The 19298-nt window shown below is 51.3% G+C and overlaps 2 protein-coding genes across 4 annotated transcripts in view; both read left to right on the forward strand.

Annotated features, from left to right (window-relative positions):
• Positions 1-19298, forward strand: part of RNASEL (ribonuclease L) — a 47625-nt gene that overhangs the window by 24122 nt on the left and 4205 nt on the right. For 2 of the 3 annotated variants that reach the window (XM_082312616.1, XM_082312618.1), the window contains exons 1-3: positions 15581-15785; positions 17043-17148; positions 17450-19079. In XM_082312616.1, the coding sequence (XP_082168742.1) occupies positions 17627-19079 (1453 nt within the window). In that variant the 5' untranslated portion in view covers positions 15581-15785; positions 17043-17148; positions 17450-17626. Of the gene's footprint in view, positions 1-15580; positions 15786-16456; positions 16717-17042; positions 17149-17449; positions 19080-19298 lie in introns of those variants that run through there. The other variant, XM_082312617.1, reaches the window with a different exon arrangement.
• RGS16 (regulator of G protein signaling 16) lies at positions 4867-9326 on the forward strand (the record flags this gene model as incomplete). The annotated part of the gene is made up of 5 exons (XM_082313262.1): positions 4867-4946; positions 6251-6352; positions 7046-7107; positions 8414-8580; positions 8847-9326. The coding sequence occupies 5 exons, from the start codon at positions 4867-4869 to the stop codon at positions 9045-9047; spliced, it is 612 nt and encodes a 203-aa protein (XP_082169388.1). The 3' UTR covers positions 9048-9326.

Raw genomic sequence — 19298 nt, forward strand, 5'->3', positions numbered from 1 at the left:
TCGTAAACTGTGACCGTGGCCATGACCCAGCTGCAGTGTGGCTCCTTGGGGACCCCTTGCAAATGTCTCGCTGCTGTTGCAGCCTCGGCGGCTTCCCTGCTCCTCCCGGGCACCATCGCCAGCTTCCAAGCAACGCCATGCTCCTGCCTGCACAGCAGCAACCTCCCACCACAGGCGATTGCCCGACAGCACCCCTTTCCCCATCTCTTTTGCCAACGTCTCTCCTTAAACACAAGCAGAGCTTAACAACAGCTTGCTGGTGGAGGAAGGGGCTGTGCAACATGAGTGGTGCCTTTAAGTCTCTCCCTTCTACTCCTTTGCATTCAACATCTCCCTGATTTAATGCAGACAGCTCCCAGGGACTTGTCTGGCTTCTGACAGTGTCTGCTGAAGCAATGCAGGGAGCTGTCTTCAGGTTTTACGGTTCTTGATTGCCACCTCTGTGGTTCCCCATCAGTTTAGGAGAAATGAGGTGTCAGGCTCCTCAGTGAGCCTGCCTGGCCCACACCTTCTGTGATGCAGTGAGCCCCCAGCAGCGTGGCTCACCCTGACTCCTCCTTTCCTCCTCCTTTCCTCCTCCTTTCCTCCTCCTTTCCTCCTCCTTTCCTCCTCCTTTCCTCCTCCTTTCCTCCTCCTTTCCTCCTCCTTTCCTCCTCCTTTCCTCCTCCTTTCCTCCTCCTTTCCTCCTCCTTTCCTCCTCCTTTCCTCCTCCTTTCCTCCTCCTTTCCTCCTCCTTTCCTCCTCCCTGCCTCCCCTTCCCACCCATTTCTGTATCCTCCCCTTCTTATTCCACTCAAACCATATAAAAATGCAAAAATACCTGGTACCAGAAACTCCCCTCAGAGCTTGGCTGTGCTTTGGGGCACATGCGCAAAGTGCTTTGCACCCTGTCACCAGTGCCTCCCTGTTTCCCTGTTACCCACCTCATTTGTGTAGTTTTGGGGCTGAAAACTTTATTTTCCTATTTTTCAAGGTTGCTGACACTTCACAAATAGTAACCCAGAAACAACAGCAGCAATACCTGGGGCTGAGAGGTTTCATGTTTTGCTTCTGATGGGGAAGCCGGTAGCTGTACCCCTGCCAATGCCAGTGCTTAGCTGGCAAAGGGCAGCTGTGGGTGCAGTTCTCCCACTGCAGGTGCCTCCACGGTCCAGCCATCTCCCAGCCCAAGCATGCAGGGTCCCCCCAGTGCACCCTACCTGGGTTGCCAGAACCCCCCTGGTGGAAATGAAACCCCGAGAGGGCCAGTCCCCATGGATGGGAGGTGGGCTTCATGCCGGCAAGGCTGTGCAGGGTTACGGGAAGGGAGCCCAGCCCCAGGCATTGCAACACAGATGAGTTTTTTTGTGTTCCAAAACAAGGACTGATAATACAGGCAACCGAGCTGGAGCCGCGGGAGGCTGCTAAGCTAACTGAGACAGGAAGCACGTAATTAAATTAGATATAGAGTGGCATAAAGACATCTGAGTACACATACATTGTTGGGCTCGGAGGCTATTGCATAACCCTACTGAAGAGCTCCGCGTTGTAAAATATTGCACCTACTGCATCCCACACTGATGAGCTGCCTATTCTTGAACAGCATCTCCCACCCTGTTGAAGGGGAGAGTTAAAAAAGCTGCCCCAAGGGAGCAGAGCTAACAGCCAGTGGTTTCTGCAGGGCGCTGGCGGCTATGGCAGAGCGGGCGACGGGTCTGTCCCGGCCTTGGCGGGGAGGACATCACTGGAACAGCCTGATCCCATTCCTGCGCCTGGGCTCAGACCCACATGCACAGTACTGGCACTGTGGCGTGTCCCAGAGCTGTGCACTGGTTTCAAACACCCAAGCATGGGATTCAGTCGCGAGTGTGGCATTTCCTATGGCTTTGTGCATCTTCTGGCTGAGCGACAGTGGTGCCCAAGAAGAGATAGCCTTTGATTAACTCTTTCCCTCCCACTGAGGATTTATAGAGGTCTTTCCCTCCTGTGGGAGCTTGCAGGGACCAAGCTCCCACTGCAGGCATTTCCTCACTTCTGCCTTGCCATCAGCTTTGCCTCACCTGAGCCAAGTGCTTCAAAAGCTGCTACAGAAGGGACAAGGTAAAACCACACAGGCACTTGCCCAACACACTTTATTTCTATGGGAAAACACAGTGGGGAGACAGGGGCTGAAGCAAAGTGGAGGTTTCAGCAAGCTGTAATACAAAGGCAGAGATGTGCAGAGTTTCTCCGCTCTGGCTCGCATCACCCATGCTCCTCTCCCATAGGCTGTGGCTGTTGCTGCCACCCCAGCTGTGTTTTTGTCATACAGTTACATTTCCCCGCCTGCTTCAAGCAGCACGTGGCTCCCAGCACAGTGGCTGTCTCAGGGACCACGGACTTGCTGCCAGAAGTCATCTGTCCTGTGTGTCTATAACGTGCTCGGCCTCCTGGAGGTTTTGCTCTAGGCATAACCTGCTCAGGGGATGCCTCAAACACCGGGGAGAGTCATCAGAGCATCCTGTGACTTTGTAAATCTGCAGGTGGGGAATGGGCTGCAGCGTGTGAGCCTAGTTTTAAATGGAAGAAGGACACAGATGAAGTCCTGCTTAACACCAGGCCTGCCCCAAAATGATGAGACAAAACACCAGGGCATCACTGAGTGCTGCATCTGTGCAGAGAACTGGGGAGGAGATAGAGAGGGAGATGCAGGTAACAGACGAGAAGGGCTGTTACCGCCCCAGGCCTGTGGCTGTTGTTTTGGCCAACTGCTACAGCACGGAGGTGAGTGCAAAGGGTATGTGTGCATGGCCAGTGCCAAAATACCCAGGTGTGACCCTCTCCTGTGGGTACCAGGAGCCCGTACCCACATCAGCATGGCACTGCTGCTGCGACACCAGTGCTCCCAGCATGGCAGTAAGCTGGGGTGGAGCACCAGGCTGAGGCGACCAAGCACTTCCAAAACCTGTGTTAGATCAAGTGATGTCCATGCTGTGGGCATGCACAGACCCTCTTAGCATCTGTACAGCCAAAGGCAATCTTACAGCCCTCCTGCCCTTAGTCTTCCCCTTCTTTCCTTAAATCCACAGCAAGGATCACAGCTCTAATCATGGTTTTAAGGCACAGGGAAGACATGAACAAGAGCTTTCTGTAGCTCCAAACATTTATCTGTAGCTGAATATCTGCTAACCAAGAATCCTTAAACTTGTTTATTCAAGTGAAAAAAAACAGAGCTGTTGGGAAAGAGGCTGCTCTTGTCATTAAAGCCAAGACAGGAACTAAAATTGTGTGTTCGGTCATTAGTCCTGATGCATCTTTTCTGGCTAGCTATAGGCAAAACAATTCAGTGGCTTTTTCTAAGTGGTGGGAGAAAAACAGGAGTCCCCATTACAGTTCAGGGGAGCGGAGGTGCCTAATGCTCCTCTGAAAGTCTCCTGTCCTGATATCCTTGTGCTTCTGCTCTTGGAAGGCAGCTCGAGAGGAACATTTCTCCCCGGCCTGGGGAGGCTGTGTGCTGCCACCTCCGCTGGCACAACTCATCTCCCATGGGCGACGCTTCGGCAATGTCCTACGCGTGATTAATGTAGGCAGCAAGGGTAGGAGACAACCTGAGCTTTGGAAAAATGTCTGTGCTGGCTGCGGAGCTGGTAATAGCAGGGACCAAGTGGGGAGGAAGGAAGAGGATGAGGAGCAGAGATGGCAGCTCTCACCTTTGCCCTGGGATGGCCTTGGGCAGGGGGGTTTAGGGTCACTCCCTGCACTGTGGGGAGCTCACTCCCAGAGCCACTGACTGGGGAATTGCAGGGAGGGCAGCTCTCCGGGCCCCTGCATGAGCCCAACCTTGGCATGGGTTGAGGGGGTGACCTGTTGGCTGTCATGGACCTCTCTGCTTGTTGCACCAGACCTTGGGGTTCGCTGGTGTGCAGTGTCTGACACTGGTTTAACTCTTCTTCATCCTTCTGTTTTGCTGATTCAGTCCTTCCCCTCCAGTTTCCAACCTCTCCCCTGCTTTTAGTCGCTTCTTTCCATCTTCAGTTTTCATTAGGATCCACCTTTATCGGATGCTTTCCCATGCTTTGCTCAGACTTTCTTTGATGCGCATCCCCTCCCCTTCTCTTCTCCCACCATAGACTCAGCAGAGAATTTGTGATGAAGAAATGCAACTTCTGCCAGCACGCGGGGTCAGACATCGGTCCTTATTTATTCTAGCTGTGGACTGGCAGTGTAATTTGGGGGGATGTGGAAACATTACACCATTCTGCTCTATCTGCAGTGTGAGGGGGGGTGTATTGCATTGCCCGGGGAGTGCAAACCCTTCCCCCAGGCTTTGCGTCTGCCCCTGGGATGCTGCAAAACAGCCCGACTCTGCTGGGGACTGGCATCCCCTGCTTAAACCACCTGGGGAAAAGCATGCTGCTGCAGTGCCGCCACGCCAGCCTCCACAGCACCGGGAGGATTGGAAGTCCTCGGGCAGCAGGACAGAGCTGACGAAATGCCTTGCATTACGGCGTCTGTCCTGTCCCTCTCACTCTCCCCATCTGCGTACCCGCCCGCCAGCAGTTACTCAGCAGGCTCCGCACGTCGGTGGAAATGAGCCTGTTTTTTCCTGTTATCGAGGAAGCAGTTATGACTGTGATGCTCAAGGACAAGCCTGGGCCTCCCACTCCCCCCTCCCTTAACAGCACAAAAGAAACCTACCTAAGCCGTTATCTTCTCCAGGCGCTGCCAGAGCAGCTTTTGGTTGGCTGGAGGCTGGAGCGATGCCGGGTCCCCCTCCCTGTTCTCCCGCCTCCCACCCGATATAAAGCACGGCTCCTCATCGGGTTTCCAGCCAACAGCACACGACCGCAGGCGCAGGTGGTGCCGCAGCTGCCTGTTGCACGCTCCTGCTGCCGCTGTAAGGACCCGATGAGTTGCTGGATGCCTGGGTGCCCAGCTCTCAGCATGTGCCGGGGGTTAGCCGCGCTCCCCATCACTTGTCTGGAAAGGTAAGGGGCTTTGCCACGCTGCAGTTCTGGGATGCAGAGGGTTAGCTGGACAAGATGCACCTAACTTTGGAGCAGCCAGGCCAGCCTCTGCTGCCGCGGCCGTGATGTTTTGGTAGAAATTGGGGCACAGACTGCAAGGAAACACACAGCGAAGGATGGCCCGAGTGATTTGTTTTGGCTGCATCCCCAGGAGGGGAGCACAGATGTAAAACATGCAGAGGGAGAGGAAGCTGGATAGGGCTGCCCTGCGTGTGTCTGGGCGGACAAACACACGAGGGTTGTTTCTCTGGCTCCGTCTCCACAGAACTTGCTTCAGGTTGAGAGCAGCAGGACTATTTTTGTCAACACGGTCGAAATATTAAGTGACATGTTGCTCCTCCTGCCAAACATGGCTACAGAGCCCCACGCTGCTGGCTTGACATTTAAACACTTATTTTTGTATGAGTGCCTTGGGATGCCTGAATGAGCTGCAGCACACAAATAGCAGCGGGGCTGCGTGCTGCCTCGGGAGGACCCCGGGGAGAGGAACTGATTTAGCAGCAGCTCCTGCCGTATTGCCGCAGACGCTTCCCGGCAGGGAGGTGCCTCTGTGCCACCGCCGCAGAGCCACGGTGATAGGCAGCCGCCTCCCAGGCTATCGCAGAGGGGGCTCTGGCACAGGAGCATCATGCCGCCACCAGGCTCGCTGGGTCTCGAAGATATGGGGTAGGTGGATGGTGCCACTGGGTAGTGCAGCCATCTCCATGGCGTGGTGGCAGGCTACTGGTGATTCAGGGGCACCCCAGAAAAAAGCAGGGGAGCATCAGACCTGCTATAGCAGCCTCGTAGGGAGATGTTCCCGCTCTGCTGAGCAGAAAGCAATCACCTTGTTTTTCCAGTGTTTTGAGTGCAGCACAGCGCTGTTGGGAGAGGGGGACGGGAAAAGGAGCCAGGTTAGCTCCAGGGAGCTGGGGGGCTGGGGGAGGCTCCAGCTGGGCACTCAGCAGCTGCTCTGCTACCTGCCCCAGAGGAAAAAGCTCGCCGTTGCTTTATAAATGCATGCGGCGCTACCTGGGAAGCAAGTGGGAGGAAACAGTCCCCTGGGCTTAACGCACCGCTGAGCGTGGTTGCCAGGGAGCAGAAAAAGCAATTGGGGGAGCATTTATTTTGTACATCAGAAGGCAAAGAAGCAGCTGAAGCTGAGGAGCAAGGGCTGCCCCTTCAAGCTGTGTCGGGTCCGTGGGGTGCAGCCCCTGTGAGGCGGGGGGGTGGCAGCAGCAGTCCGGCGGTTCCACAATCCCACCTCTCCCTTTCCTCCCTTCCAGAGCCAAGGATCTGAAGACCCGCTTAGGGATCCTGCTTCATAAACCAGAGCTGGGACACAAGATCGGGACCTCCAGCAAGTTGCAGCTGGGCTCCAGGCGGAGGTAAGCCAAGCGATACCATGTCCCAGGTTCAGCCCGGGACAGGTCCCCATGGACCAGGCTGTCCTGGGGGATGCTCCTGGCCATCTGTGCAGCAGAGAGGAAAGAACACAGCTCGCCCTCCCCATGGCCCCACCCCAGCAGGCAGGGAAGGCGGATCACTTCCCAGCTCCACCAGTTATAAAATCAGTCTGGGGAACTGATGCTCTGGCATTAGGCACAAGAAAGCAGGTCCTTAGCAACAGGCCAGAAACTCAGAGGGCTCCCGCAATTCCTGGTGTCTCCGACTACTGCCTGGGACCTCCAGGGAATTCAGGCAGCATTAAAAACAAAATACTAAATATTGCTGCTGAAGGCAAGGCATCTTCTTGCAGAGGAGGCTGTGCTGGGCTTGTACCAGCAGAAAAGGGCTCCTCTGAGTATCCTCTAGAGAAGATACCTGGCCAAAGCTGCACTATGGAGCTGAGGTCTGGTGAGCCGTCGGGGAAGGTAAAAGAAAGGGAGAAAGGAAAGAGACCACACAGGTAATGGATACTGGGGTCTCACTTTGGTTTCATACTGAGTGCCGCTGCCTTCCTTCTTGTACTGTCTCCCATTAAGGGGGTCGCTTGACTGAAGTGCTCTCATCCTTTGCTGCAGGGCAGAAGAAGTGTTGTCGGTGGGACAGTGAGCCTTACATCCTTTTGTCTTTTCCAGAGACTCCTCACGAGAGGTACTCGAATGGAGGGAGTCCTTCGACCAGCTCCTGAAGAGTAAAAGTGAGTAGGATCTTGTTTTCTTCTCTTAGTGAGAGCGTGTAGGACAAACACAGTCCTGGTGAGCAAGGGGGTGACTGCATACCGGGAGCCAGTGTACGAGGAAATCTTGCCTCCTCCTCAAACGAGATGGTTTAGGATTTAGAAAGAGGGCCCTTTCCTGCCCTGACAGAGCTGATGCATGGGGCTCATTGCCTGGCTTGTGAAGCTGTATCCTCTTCTTCTGGCTGGGTGCTTTTTGGGGAGCACAAGCGCTGTCTTGAAACGCCTTGCTGCTGCCTTGGGACAGGAGCATCATCATGGGCGTCCCGTGAGCAGCAGTCCATCAGGGAGAATGTCCTGCCATGCCCTGACCATCCCTTTCTCCACACTCAGGAGAAGGCAGCGCGTCTGCTCTCAGTGTCCTCTTTTGCACAGCAATGCAGCCACCTCCCCACAGGCCTTTTTGGCTCAGAAAACTGCGTTGCTGCCCTCTGTCTGTCTGTCCCGTTCCTCTGGGGATGGCTCTTCCACAGGGAGAAGGAATTCGGCTGCTTTACTGAATTACACGTAGCCATTTTCCCCTCCAATATTTGCTATACGTATGGTGATGCACAGGGTTCCTGTAAGGTGCCGTCTCCCTCTCCCCCATGCAGACAGTACCTCCAGACCCAGAGAGGGGACCTCTTTTTGAGTCCCACACATAATTCCTTCCTTACATTGGGCTTTACAGCAGCTACACAATGGTAGAAGTGCCAAATTTTAATACAAAAGTAGTTGTCTACCTTAAAAGCTATTCCAATGCAAGAGAAAGCCCTTCCATAGTGCTAGTTTGGGGCTAGGTGTATTTTTTTCCCAGCCTTCCTCATGTGCTGTGATGGCTAACAAGCATCTCTGTCTTTGTAACTTAATACATCCCCCCAACCTGGCTCTGAAATCCTTGCTGCAATTACTGTCCCATACCCCTCAGCATCTCATTCCCCCTAGATTTCAGCTGAGAAATAAAAATAAGGCCATCGCTGCTTGGTTCCTGCAGATGTACTGATACCTCAGTGGATTTCTCCTTAGGTAGAATTAGCTCTTTTCCAAAGCTGTAAAGAAAATACTCTGAAGCCTTATTACAGAAAGGTCAGATAAATAAAACAGAGGATTACTTGTCTGTGGGAAAGGATTTTATTGGAGTCAGAGGCCAATTAGCAGCGTCTCAGAGGGTGGAATTTGCCTGGAGGGCAAGGAAATCTGCAGATGTCATGGTCTGAGCTCCCAGGGCGATGCTCGCTCTTCCTCCCCCTCTTCTGCCCTGTTAACTGCTCTTGTCTCCTCTCCCCAGGTGGGGTGACGGCCTTCCACACCTTCCTGAAGACGGAGTTCAGCGAGGAGAACCTCGACTTCTGGCTGGCGTGCGAGGACTTCAAAAAGACCCGGTCAAAAACCAAGCTGGCCTCCAAGGCCAACAGGATCTTTGAGGAGTTTGTCCAAAGCGAGGCGCCCAGGGAGGTGAGAGCATTTTTCTGCCTCTGTCCTGTGGCATCAAATAGGGTGGGAAAGGAATAAAGTATCCCAGTGGGTTTTATTAAAGTGGGAAGATGTTCTCTTGTTCATGAGAGCTTTCATTTCAACCTCACGTGGTCTACCAACATGAAGGGATATAAAGGCTTGCGAGCATCTTCACCCTCCTCTGAAGATGAAAAAAACAGTTTTCCTCCCCCCATGGGAGGGGAGTTAACGCCGAGTTAATCTTTGTGGACGCTGCTTCCTTGCAGGTGAATATCGATCACGAAACCAGGGAAATCACCCGGAAGAACCTCTCAGGTGCCACCTCCGCTTGCTTCAATGAAGCCCAGGCCAAGACCCGCACCTTGATGGAGAAGGACTCCTATCCCCGGTTCCTGAAGTCTGCCTCCTACCAGGACATGACCAAGCAGGCCACCAGCCACGGCATCAGCAAGCGGTCGCATACCTGACCCGAGCCCGAATCCGCCACGGGGGGACGAGCTGGGGGACCAGGCAGAGGCTGAGAGACGGTTTACAAGGGCTGAGGTCTTTGCGGTGGGGTTTCGGCTGATGTCCTGGCATTTTAGGAGGATCCCCAGGACCTCAAGCGCTTCCACTTCTCACCGAGCTGGAGAAGCAGAGCAGGTGGGAGCGGCTCACATGCCAGCGTGTGCCCGATGCCTCCCCTTGCAGCATGGCCAGAGACCTGCACCACCGCAGGGACAGGAAGAAATCGGATTTGAGTTGCAAGCCTGGGGAAAAGAGGCTGGATTCCCCCGAGCATCCGTAACCGGAGAGCTCCCGCCTGCTCTCAGGACCCTGCCTCTGACCTGCAGCATCAGCTGCTGGCTGCAGAGCCAGCACAGGAGCCTGCAGTTCCTGCAGTGTGCAGGGCAACTGCCCCAGACCTGCCTGCAGGGCTTTTTCAATGAAGGAATGGCCAGAATAAAAGTCCAAAAACTATGTCAGCTGTGGAGGAACCCTGCACCGGCCTTCTCCTGATGCTGAGATCTTTATTCTGCTGTTTCCTACGCATGCTCTGCATCAAAGCTTTACACCTTCTTCCAGTACAGCGTATCCCCAGCAGTGACGTTTTTATCCCTTGCTTAAGCTACATGACCTTTAGATTGCACACGATCTTAGGTCACATGCATAACTTTTTATTACTGTTATTGTTATTTATTTTATCATTATTATTATATATGTATATTTATTAGAAGAGCACTGCTCAAAGTATACACACGTCCCTTGCTCCAAGGAGCTTGTAAATTAAATTATTTTAGATATTGTAGCACTTAGCATGCCTCCCACCTTTTCTGTATAATAACTTGCAAGATGACCAGACAGATCTGTAACATGACCATGGAGCAAGGTACAGGAATAACAGCAGCGAGAGCTGTGGTCTGGCAGGGCTGCTGGAGGGTCTAAGGCGGCAGGTTTCCTGTGAGCTCGGAGGTCTGTTGATGGCAGAAAAAGGATGCTTTGCAGTCCATGCTGTTTCCTTTCTCCCCTTAAAGACGTGGACGGCATCTCGGCACGTAGACTAGCAGCTTGTTCTAGACAGAGAATAGTGATGTAAAACAGGGACTTTGCTGAGTGATCCTATTGAAAACTTATATTTTACACATGGGAGAGAAAACCTGGGGCTTTCCCCTGGTTTAAAATTGGTTTTGGTGTTCCCTTGGCTGGTGAAACCAGTCTGCAGCCACAGCACTTTACCAGAAACCTGGGGAGCTAAGTGAAACAGTGATGTGTGCCGTGAATTCAGTGTCTCGGCGAGCGACAGGACATTTCATCAGCTCAGACCTGTGGGGTGAGCTCTTTAGAAAGCCCCTCTGAGCAGAGATTTCTGGGTCCCACAGCCACCCTGGAAAACTGTGGATCCATTTTGGCAGCAACGGTGCCAGCAGCCGCATGGGTAGGTGATGGGGAACCCACCAGTGTCCTGGACTGGGTCATGGTGAATGTGCCAGTAGCATCGTTTCCTACTGATACAGCCTGGGGCTGCCACATGTACCTCCATTTATCCCTGAAAACCAAACCTGGAGGTCCTTATCCTGCTGGTACTCACTGCTTGCCGAGGGAACCATCTTTTGCCCCCCCCCCCCCATTATCCAGAGCACAGGATCACTCAGGCTTTTCGCAGCTGTTTGAGCAGAGCAAGGGACCGAGGACCAGTTTGGGGATGTTATTCTGAGTCCTCTTCCACTTTCCCCATCCTGGTTCTACCTCTGAGCCTCGGTGGGTCCCAGCTGTGTTTACAAGGAGATTTTAGCTGTTTTCTTATTTATTATTTATTTTTACAACTGGAACCACCTTCGTTGTGTTACTGAAGTGAACAATGCACAATGGTCCGTTTTCATTACTAACACAATATTGTCATTATAAAATAAAATGTAAAGAGGAAAATACTGTGACAACATGTTTTTTTTGGTTGTGGGCTTTCAATTAATTTTTACATTCTATTTTCGGATGACTTGCAAAGCATACTAAAGAAAGCTGCTTGTGTTGGATGGCTCAAGGGGCATTTACAGTCGCTTTTAAAGTTGTAATGTCAGGAACAGAAAAGGAAGAGGAAGGCTTGTGAAGGGTAAAGCTTCATGGTATTTGGCTTCTTGAAGAGAACTGAACAGTTCACAGCAAGAATGAAATCGGAAGTTAAGCTTTTAATATATTAATTGCCAGGGTGTTCAGTACTGTTTATATTGCTCGCCATTTTCTGGGCAATTTACAGGACTGCAGTTCCCAATACCTATTTAATATCAGTAAGACACCGTTGTCTTAAAAGTACAGGAGGATTCAAGTTAGGGCTGCTGTTTGCAAAAACTGCTTTTGAGTTGCTGTCATAAATATTTAATTTTTATCAATAACTCAGCTGATGATTGAATTCATTTACAAGGGGGGAAGTATCTGGCTCTAGAGGGGATATTAGAAAACATCCTATCATCTCTGTTAGAACAAGCCAGTCTCCGCCATTAAAAAGCCTTTTACAAGCAACTGTGCCTGTAACACCTTATGTCTCTTCCAGTACGGCCATGCAGAGTCCAAGGATCATCGTTCCTTAAAAAATACAGCAACTCTTCTCCATCCCTACAGTTGTCATCCACCTAAGTGGAGGGAGACAGTTTAAACTTCTCCCTGTCTTTTATTCACTATTTCATTAAGCATGGCCTTGTCTTACAAGACAGGTGGTTCGGAATCACAGCAGTCTGCATGTATACCTGATCTTAGTGCACGGCAGAGGGAAGAAACGAGCTGAAGCGTGTCCAGGAAGTATTTAAATTATCTGGCCTGAAAGACTTGGTGAGAGCAGCAAAACAGTCTAGAAGCAGATAGAAACAAAATCATGATTTTTTTTTTTAACTGCAGCTTCTACCTGAAGAAAATGAATATTTTGTCTTGCATACCTTGAAGTTAATTTAAAACCAGTTCTCCATTAAAAAAAATATTTCAATTGGGCAGCAAAAAAAGTAAGAAAAATTTAGAATGAAAATCTTTTTGAGCTTTCTTTAGAAGGAAATTTGGGCCTGCATCCATTCTTGATGCGCCATGCGTGGAAATGGATGGCCTAGGCTGAGTCTCAGCCTCAGCACTGGCGCTTAAACTTCACAGCTGATACTGGAGTATCCCATTTGCAGTGTAGTTTCATCTCTACAAGTCTGAGATGCTTCCCAAAGAAAAAACTCAGTCAATAAAACCACGCTTGCATCCAGTGTGTCCTTCGCGACTGCTGGCAAAACCCAGTGGTAATATAACAAAACCTTTAAACCTTTGGGAGGATAAAAAAACACCAACCCACAAAACCGCATTGAGAAAGAGGAGCTGAAGCTTCCCGCGACCGCCTTTGGGCATGGCTGGCTGGGATTGCTTCCAATAAACCACGACTGAAGTTTCCCAGGGTGGAGGCTGCAAATTTGGAAGCAGCAGAGAAGATTTGAGCTCCGGGGAGCAAACGTGGGGGCTGGTGCTGCCCCCCCCCCCCCCCCCCGGCATGACACATACTTGCTCCAGGGCCAGGTTTCCATGAGTTGGGATGGGGGGTGGATTTATCTGATGGAAAAAAACCACCCGTTTCCCTCTGCCCTGGGACCCAGCGGGTTCCCAGCAGCGACTCGGTGGGGTGGCATCACCGCTCAGCCGCCCCATCTCCTCTTGCAGCCGGGGGTTCCCCACTCCGGCAGGACCAAGCAGCCTTAGGGCACGTACATACATGCACGAGTGGCTCCACGAAGACACATATTTGGGCAGGTGGATGTGCATGTACAGGTGTATGGATGCTGAACTGTCTGTTGCATGGACCACAGTGGATACACATGCATAACAACACACATATGCAGGCAAACTCATGTGTATTTGCATGTGCATGTGTGTACATCCATGTTTTTTTTGAAAGACAGTCTGCAAATACATGCTATAAAATGTTGTTCAAATGTGGTTTTGAAGGAAGCTCACCAGCAAAAGGGATGCACTGATGCTTCAAATACTGCAAACACCTTACCCGGCATTTTGCAGTGCTCTGCCAGCCCCTGTGCCAGCCGACGGTGAGGGAGCAGCTGTATCACACTGCTTCTCACTCTGCGGCTTTCACCTTCACAGCCTTGGCCCAAATAAAGTGCCAGAAATCACGTGATGGGTTTCCATACGGCTCGTGTCCATCTCGCTTTGCGTGCGGCTAAATGCCAAGGTTGCTACCCTGGTCCAGCTGCGTGCATGGATTCTTACCCTCAAGGGTGCCTCGGGAACTGATAAAAAATTAATGCTAATATTCATGCTTTCTGACACTGCTGGGGTGCTGAGGGCAGCGCCGGGCTCTGCAGCCCTCCCACCTCCCTGGGGTTGGGCTGCCTGTGCTGGAGGGCAGCTCTGACCCAGAGCAGCTGCAGCCTGGGCTCAGCCTGTGGGGAGAAGCAGGGGATGAGAAACAGCTGGGAGAAACGCTGCTGGGGAACTGTCTCTGCTGCTCAGGAAAGGCATTTAAGCTCAGGTCCTCAGATTGGCTCCTTGTTTGACCTGTTCTGGCTGATCTGGGATGCCTTCAATGGACCTGCTCTGCTCTTCTTGCCCAGGGACTGGGCCACAGTGCCCTGCTCAGTGAGGTCCCTGCCTGCCTTGCTGTTGCCCTCACCTCTTCTTCCCAGCCCACTCCTGCTGGCAGATGTGCTGGTTTGGTTTTGTGGTGATGAGGATTGAGCAGCAGTCTAAAAAAGTAGCAAATGTGGATCAAAAAATGTAAGAATACTCTGCAGTGAAGTGAAATGTAGTTGATGCTCCTGTGTGGACAGCATCACCTGGCAGTGTTTAAATTGCATCCTTCTGTAGACTGTTTTCCAGGGCTGTGTTCCAACACTGAAAGTTACATCAGCATGGCCAAGCATATAAACCCTGGGACATTCCTATTTGGAAATATAATAAGGAAGCAAGTACAGGGAACATGAAGAAAAAAGCCATCCTACTATTCATAGCTGCTTTAAAAATGATTTTGACTTTGGCAGGCAGTTTTTGTTGCCACGTTTTAGCTCATGTTTATTTGTGGCTGGTGGGCAGGGTTTGGATGCTTGGAGATGTTATCTCAGGGGAATGGTTGCAAAATGGGTGTAGGTCCATCAGGACGGAGGAAAAGGAAGATTTGCTTAATTGTGCCCTTGATTTCCCTGCTGCCGGTGTCTCTGCAGCTCATCTCTGGAGTCTCTGTGTGCATGGGGGTAAATAAGGACTCTGCAGAAGTGCAAATACAGCAGGAACTACATAGCCCAGAGGCTACAGGAATAGTTGTGGAAATGAGCCCCATGAATCCCACGCTTTAGAAAACCTTTGCGGCCCTTCTATTACCCATAAACTGAGAGTTTGAACTTATGCTGTTGTGTACAACTCTCTGGAAAGCACTTTGAATCAGGAATGAGAGACAGGGAAAGCATTATACCGTATCCTTCTTTGCTGCTGTACAGGCACAGGATACTTCTGCCACAGCCCTGCCGGTTGCAAACACCTCATTCATAGCATCCTAGAGTTTGGTTTCCTACCATCCTAGGGTTTTTCATCTTACCACCATAAGATAATGAACTACTTTAATTAAATCAGCGAGCTGAAGAAGGCTTTTATACTTGGGTGGCTGGGTGACATGGTATTGTTATGTATTGTAACATTGACCTTTTTTTGGACATCTTTATTGTTGGGTCTGAGCCTGCAACGTGCCCCTGCTCTGCTTGTTTGTCTCTTTTCCAGCCTGCAAATGGGAAGCTAAACACTGGCAGCTAGAGCCCCAGCTCTGGTCAAACTGGGAAAGATGACGTCGAGTTCAGCAGATTTCTGTGAATTAAAATGGGATCTTGACAGTGATTTGAGATTGTTCCTTGACTTTTCATGGTCTTTGTCCCTGTGGGGCTGTGTCAAGGTCTCCTGTGGCAACACAAACTCTGTGAAACTGCATCCAGAGACCACAGGATGTTTGCAGGCCTTGCAGATGTGCTGCATGCTGTGGAAAGCAAGATGCTCAATATGCCGGTAAGGTACAAATATGAGACTCCTGCATAGGCGGAGCTTTTCAGAGCATTTGTGAATGTTGTGAATGCATTTGTGAACATTGGCATGCGGACGTGAGCAAGCAATGCAGGGTACATAAGGATTTGGATATGCATGTAAAACGTGCAGGACTGCATCATGCACCCCTTTAGGGTGTGCTTTTCCACATTCACGCCCTCATGTTTGCATCCAGCCACGTCTCTGTGCACATATGCAGATGCCCAGGTTGTGCATGTACCAACGTACCGCGGAAAGCCAGGCGTGAATTAAGTGATGTGGTTTCAGCCTTATTTCAAGTGTGGTCTGAATCTTGCAGCTGGCACGGTTCGGTGGAGGTGGCTGGGATGGTTGCATGGGCTCTGCACACTGGTGAGCTCATCTTATGTTACAGGGCAGTGGGGGAAACTGGGTGGCACGTCACAGGCTGGGTTCCTTCACGTATTTCCTGCACCCACTTTGCAAGCGGACGGAAAGGGCCGGAGGACGGGGCTTCCTCGGGCGGCACTGTGTTTACACAGAGCTGCCTACAAGGAGGCTGGTGCCTGGGCAGCGGGCAGCTGCCTGCTTGCCAGCATGGGTGCAGTTAGGAACATGCCAGCTGCAGCATAAATGGACCTGGAGCTCAGTGATTGCCGGGGTGAAATTTAGCAGCATGGCTAGTTTCCTCATGCGGATGGATTTACCAAAAGGTGAGGAAAAGCTTTAAAAAAAACCCCAACCCAAACTCCCACCTCCCCAAAAAACACCCAAACCCCTGTCGCCCGCCCCCCCCCCCCCCCCGAAAAAAAAACCAAACCAGCACTGGTGCATTTAATGTCTCTGTGCCTTCAGCTCCTGAACCACTGCTGAGCATATGTTTGTAAACAGGGTCCATGTGTGTGGGACTGTACGGGGAGAGCACTTTGCTCACGACCTCTCTGCTGTGTGCTGAAAAACGAGTCGCCAAACACCCCCCAAAAACCCCAGCATCCCCCTGCAAGTGCACAAAATGCTCCCAGGGCTGCTCCTTCCTGGGAGGGGCCAGCATCTACTGCAGACTTGCTGGGAAGCAGGTACTCTCTGGGGATGCTTGCTGGGAAGCAGCAGTGAAGAGCAGCTGCTGAGAAAAGCTGCTGCCTGGCTTTGAAGGCATTTTAAGCTGTGGATGGGTTTCTGGCCGGGCAGAGGGACCCGCTCCTCGCGGTGGCTGGTGACGCCATGCCGGGTTGCGTAACTGTGACTTTGCACGTCAGCTGGCGGCTGCAATGCCGCGCAGACGCGAAGCGGCTCCTGGCTGAACGCCGGTGGGATGGGAGAGAAATGTTTAAACATTTCCTAGGGTAGGGCAAGGGCCTTGTGGCTCTGCTGCTCGGCGGAGGAGGAGGAGGAGGAAGAGGAAGGCGTGCAGCCCCTGCCTTCCCCCTCCCGGGGCTTCTGCCTTCCCGACGGGGGCGAGGGATTTGAGCCCCACCGTGCCCGGGGGATGCTGTGCTGCTTTTCCAGCCAGGAAGTAACATTTACATTATTTTATATGTGGCAAAAGGCATGGAACTTACTACAAGGAAATGAAACAGGGCATTCGTCTCCTGCTTGGGAGGGCGGGGAGGAGCCATCCTAAAGTAGTCCTTGGCTTTCCTGAGGGTAAATTAATGTGAATTTATACTTTGGCTTTATACCTTAAGACTTCTCTGTCTCTTTTCTGATTTGCTTAGATAATTTATTTCCAGTTCAGCTTGTCAGGCAGTTCCTCCTGAAAGCGCTGGTCACTTGAAGCAGCCTTTGCAGTCAGGAAAATGGGTATTGGAGTTCCAGCTTTTCTAGATATTAGATAGACATAGATAGATCAGGTCCTACCTGATTAGCCTCTTAATGTCGTGAAAAGCTTAGGAAAGGCTTCTGGTCAGGTAGGGTCTCCTAACTGCCAGTGGAGGCGGGAGGGATTAAGGTTGGTGCTCTGTCTATTCCAGGTATCGGATCGGGGACTTCGGGGACTTTCCAGGACTGTGTGGGTGGCTGCCATCTCTGCCTGCTGCGTTCTCCATCTGAAAACATCACTGGGGGCCGATTTACTAGGTAAACTGTAGTAGATCTGAGATAACATTTATAACAGGAACATCCTGGGTTCTCCCCCATCCCCTTACCCAGACACCTCAGCCCCCAGGGGACGCCTGCCTGGGCTGCAATTAGTGCTGAGACCAGGCAAGCAAACATGATGGGTGCGTATGTCTGGATAAGTGCTAAAGTCCAGGCCTTAGCTCTCAGCTGGCACTGGCATCGATGTCCTTAGTTGCCCCTCACACAGATCTGCAGGACATCAAATATAAATGGCAAGGTTTCACAGTCTAATAAAACAAGATCTTCTGTTATTAATTAGGTGAAGACCATGAAGCCTTTAAAATAGCAGCGTATCCTACCTAGCACGTTTCATCAGCCAAACCCGGAGCATCCCCCACAACAAAGGCACTGAGCATTGCACCTCTCCCACCCTTCAGTGGGATCCCTGGGCTCAGGTGAGGAACATCAGAGGTACGGAGCCCTCCCTCTGACCATCATGGAGCCCACAGCTCACAGCCAGCAGGAGGCGTCTACCTCTTCCAGCAAGGAGACAGCAGAAGACCTTGCCTTCAAGTTAAATGCTGCTGTGAGGAACAATAATGTAAAAGATGTGCTGGAGCTGCTGGAGAAAGGGGCGGATGTGAACTCCAAAGCAGAAAGTGGCTGGACACCACTGCAGAGCGCCGTGCAAGCTGACAATGAGGACCTGGTCCGGCTTCTGCTGGACAAGGGTGCTTGTCCACATGCCAGGAAGGACAACGGTGGCACTGCATTTACTGAGGCAGCAATAGCAGGAAATGTGAATATACTGAAGCTCCTTCTTGATCGTGGGTTAAATATTAATGACCATGACGACAATGGCTTCACAGCTTTCATGGAGGCTGCATGGTATGGGAACGAGGAAGCCTTGAAATTCCTGTATAGCAAAGGAGCAAATGTGAATTTGAGGAGGGCAGTTAGTGAGGAGAAAGCAAAACTGCATAAAGGAGGTGCGACAGCACTGATGGATGCTTGTAAGGAGGGCCGCTTCTCGGCTGTAAAAACTCTTGTCCAAGAGATGGGGGCTGACATGAACATTTGTGACAACAAAGATAGGAATGCCTTGATCCATGCCCTCAAGGAGGGTTGTGCCAAGAAAAAGAGGGTTGCGTCAGCTGTCTCCATAGGCCGTTTCCTGCTGGACCATGGTGTTGATGTGAACAGCAAAGATGAATGTGGGAAAACTGCCCTCATCCTAGCTGTTGAAATGCAGAGCCCAGATTTGGTGAAAGCTTTATTGGAGAAGGGTGAAATAGATATTGATGATGCAGATGAGGAGGGCAACACAGCACTGATGGTGGCTGTAGAGGAAAATGATTACGATATAGCGAAGTTGTTGTGTGAAAAAGGAGCAAGGACTGATGTTGGGAACCTTATTGCTGTTGCGAATAGGAACCGTTCTCATAACATGGCACGTCTTCTTCGCCAGTATAATGCCAGGTTTGTTCCAGAAACCCTCAAAGACTGGGAGCCAAACAGCAAACGTTGGAGGGATCAGCTGAAAAAGCTTTATAAAATATATCGCCCTATGATTGGCAAACTGAAGACATTTCAATATATCCAGCAGAGAATTCAGAACACTTCCCAGGGTGGCATCTACCTGGGGCTCCATGGTGGGACCGAGGTAGCAGTCAGAATAAGCCGCAGTACAGAGGGCGACAAAGAGAAAAGGTTCTTCGAACAATGTGGTAACTGTGAACATCTACTGAAGCTCTTCCAGTTTGAGAAGGCAGGAGGCTACCTGTACTTGTGCTTCCCCCTCTGGGAGGAAAACCTTGAAGAACATCTGCAGAAACCAGAAGACCAAATGGATTACAAAGATGCTCTGAAGATGATCTTCCAGGCAGTGAGAGAGCTGCACTCCCTCGGATTTGCTCACCAGGATCTGCATCCCAGCAACTTTTTGATAGGTTATCTTTTGCTTTCTCGGTGTTTCCATTTTGCTTTCTTGTTGCCTGTAGTTTAGAGAAGAAGATGCTTCATAGCTGTCTGTAAAAAAACAGATGCCTTTATGCAGAATGGGGTGTCTGTGGCATTAGCTCTCCTCTTTGAATAAGTAGAGAGATGTTTGCAGACAGCCACAGAGGAGTGAACAAAACAGCTTTACATGCCTCATTAGATCTGCCCTC

This window comes from Platalea leucorodia (genome assembly GCF_965183815.1).
Source record: "Platalea leucorodia genome assembly, chromosome: 5".
Lineage (NCBI taxonomy): Eukaryota > Metazoa > Chordata > Aves > Pelecaniformes > Threskiornithidae > Platalea > Platalea leucorodia.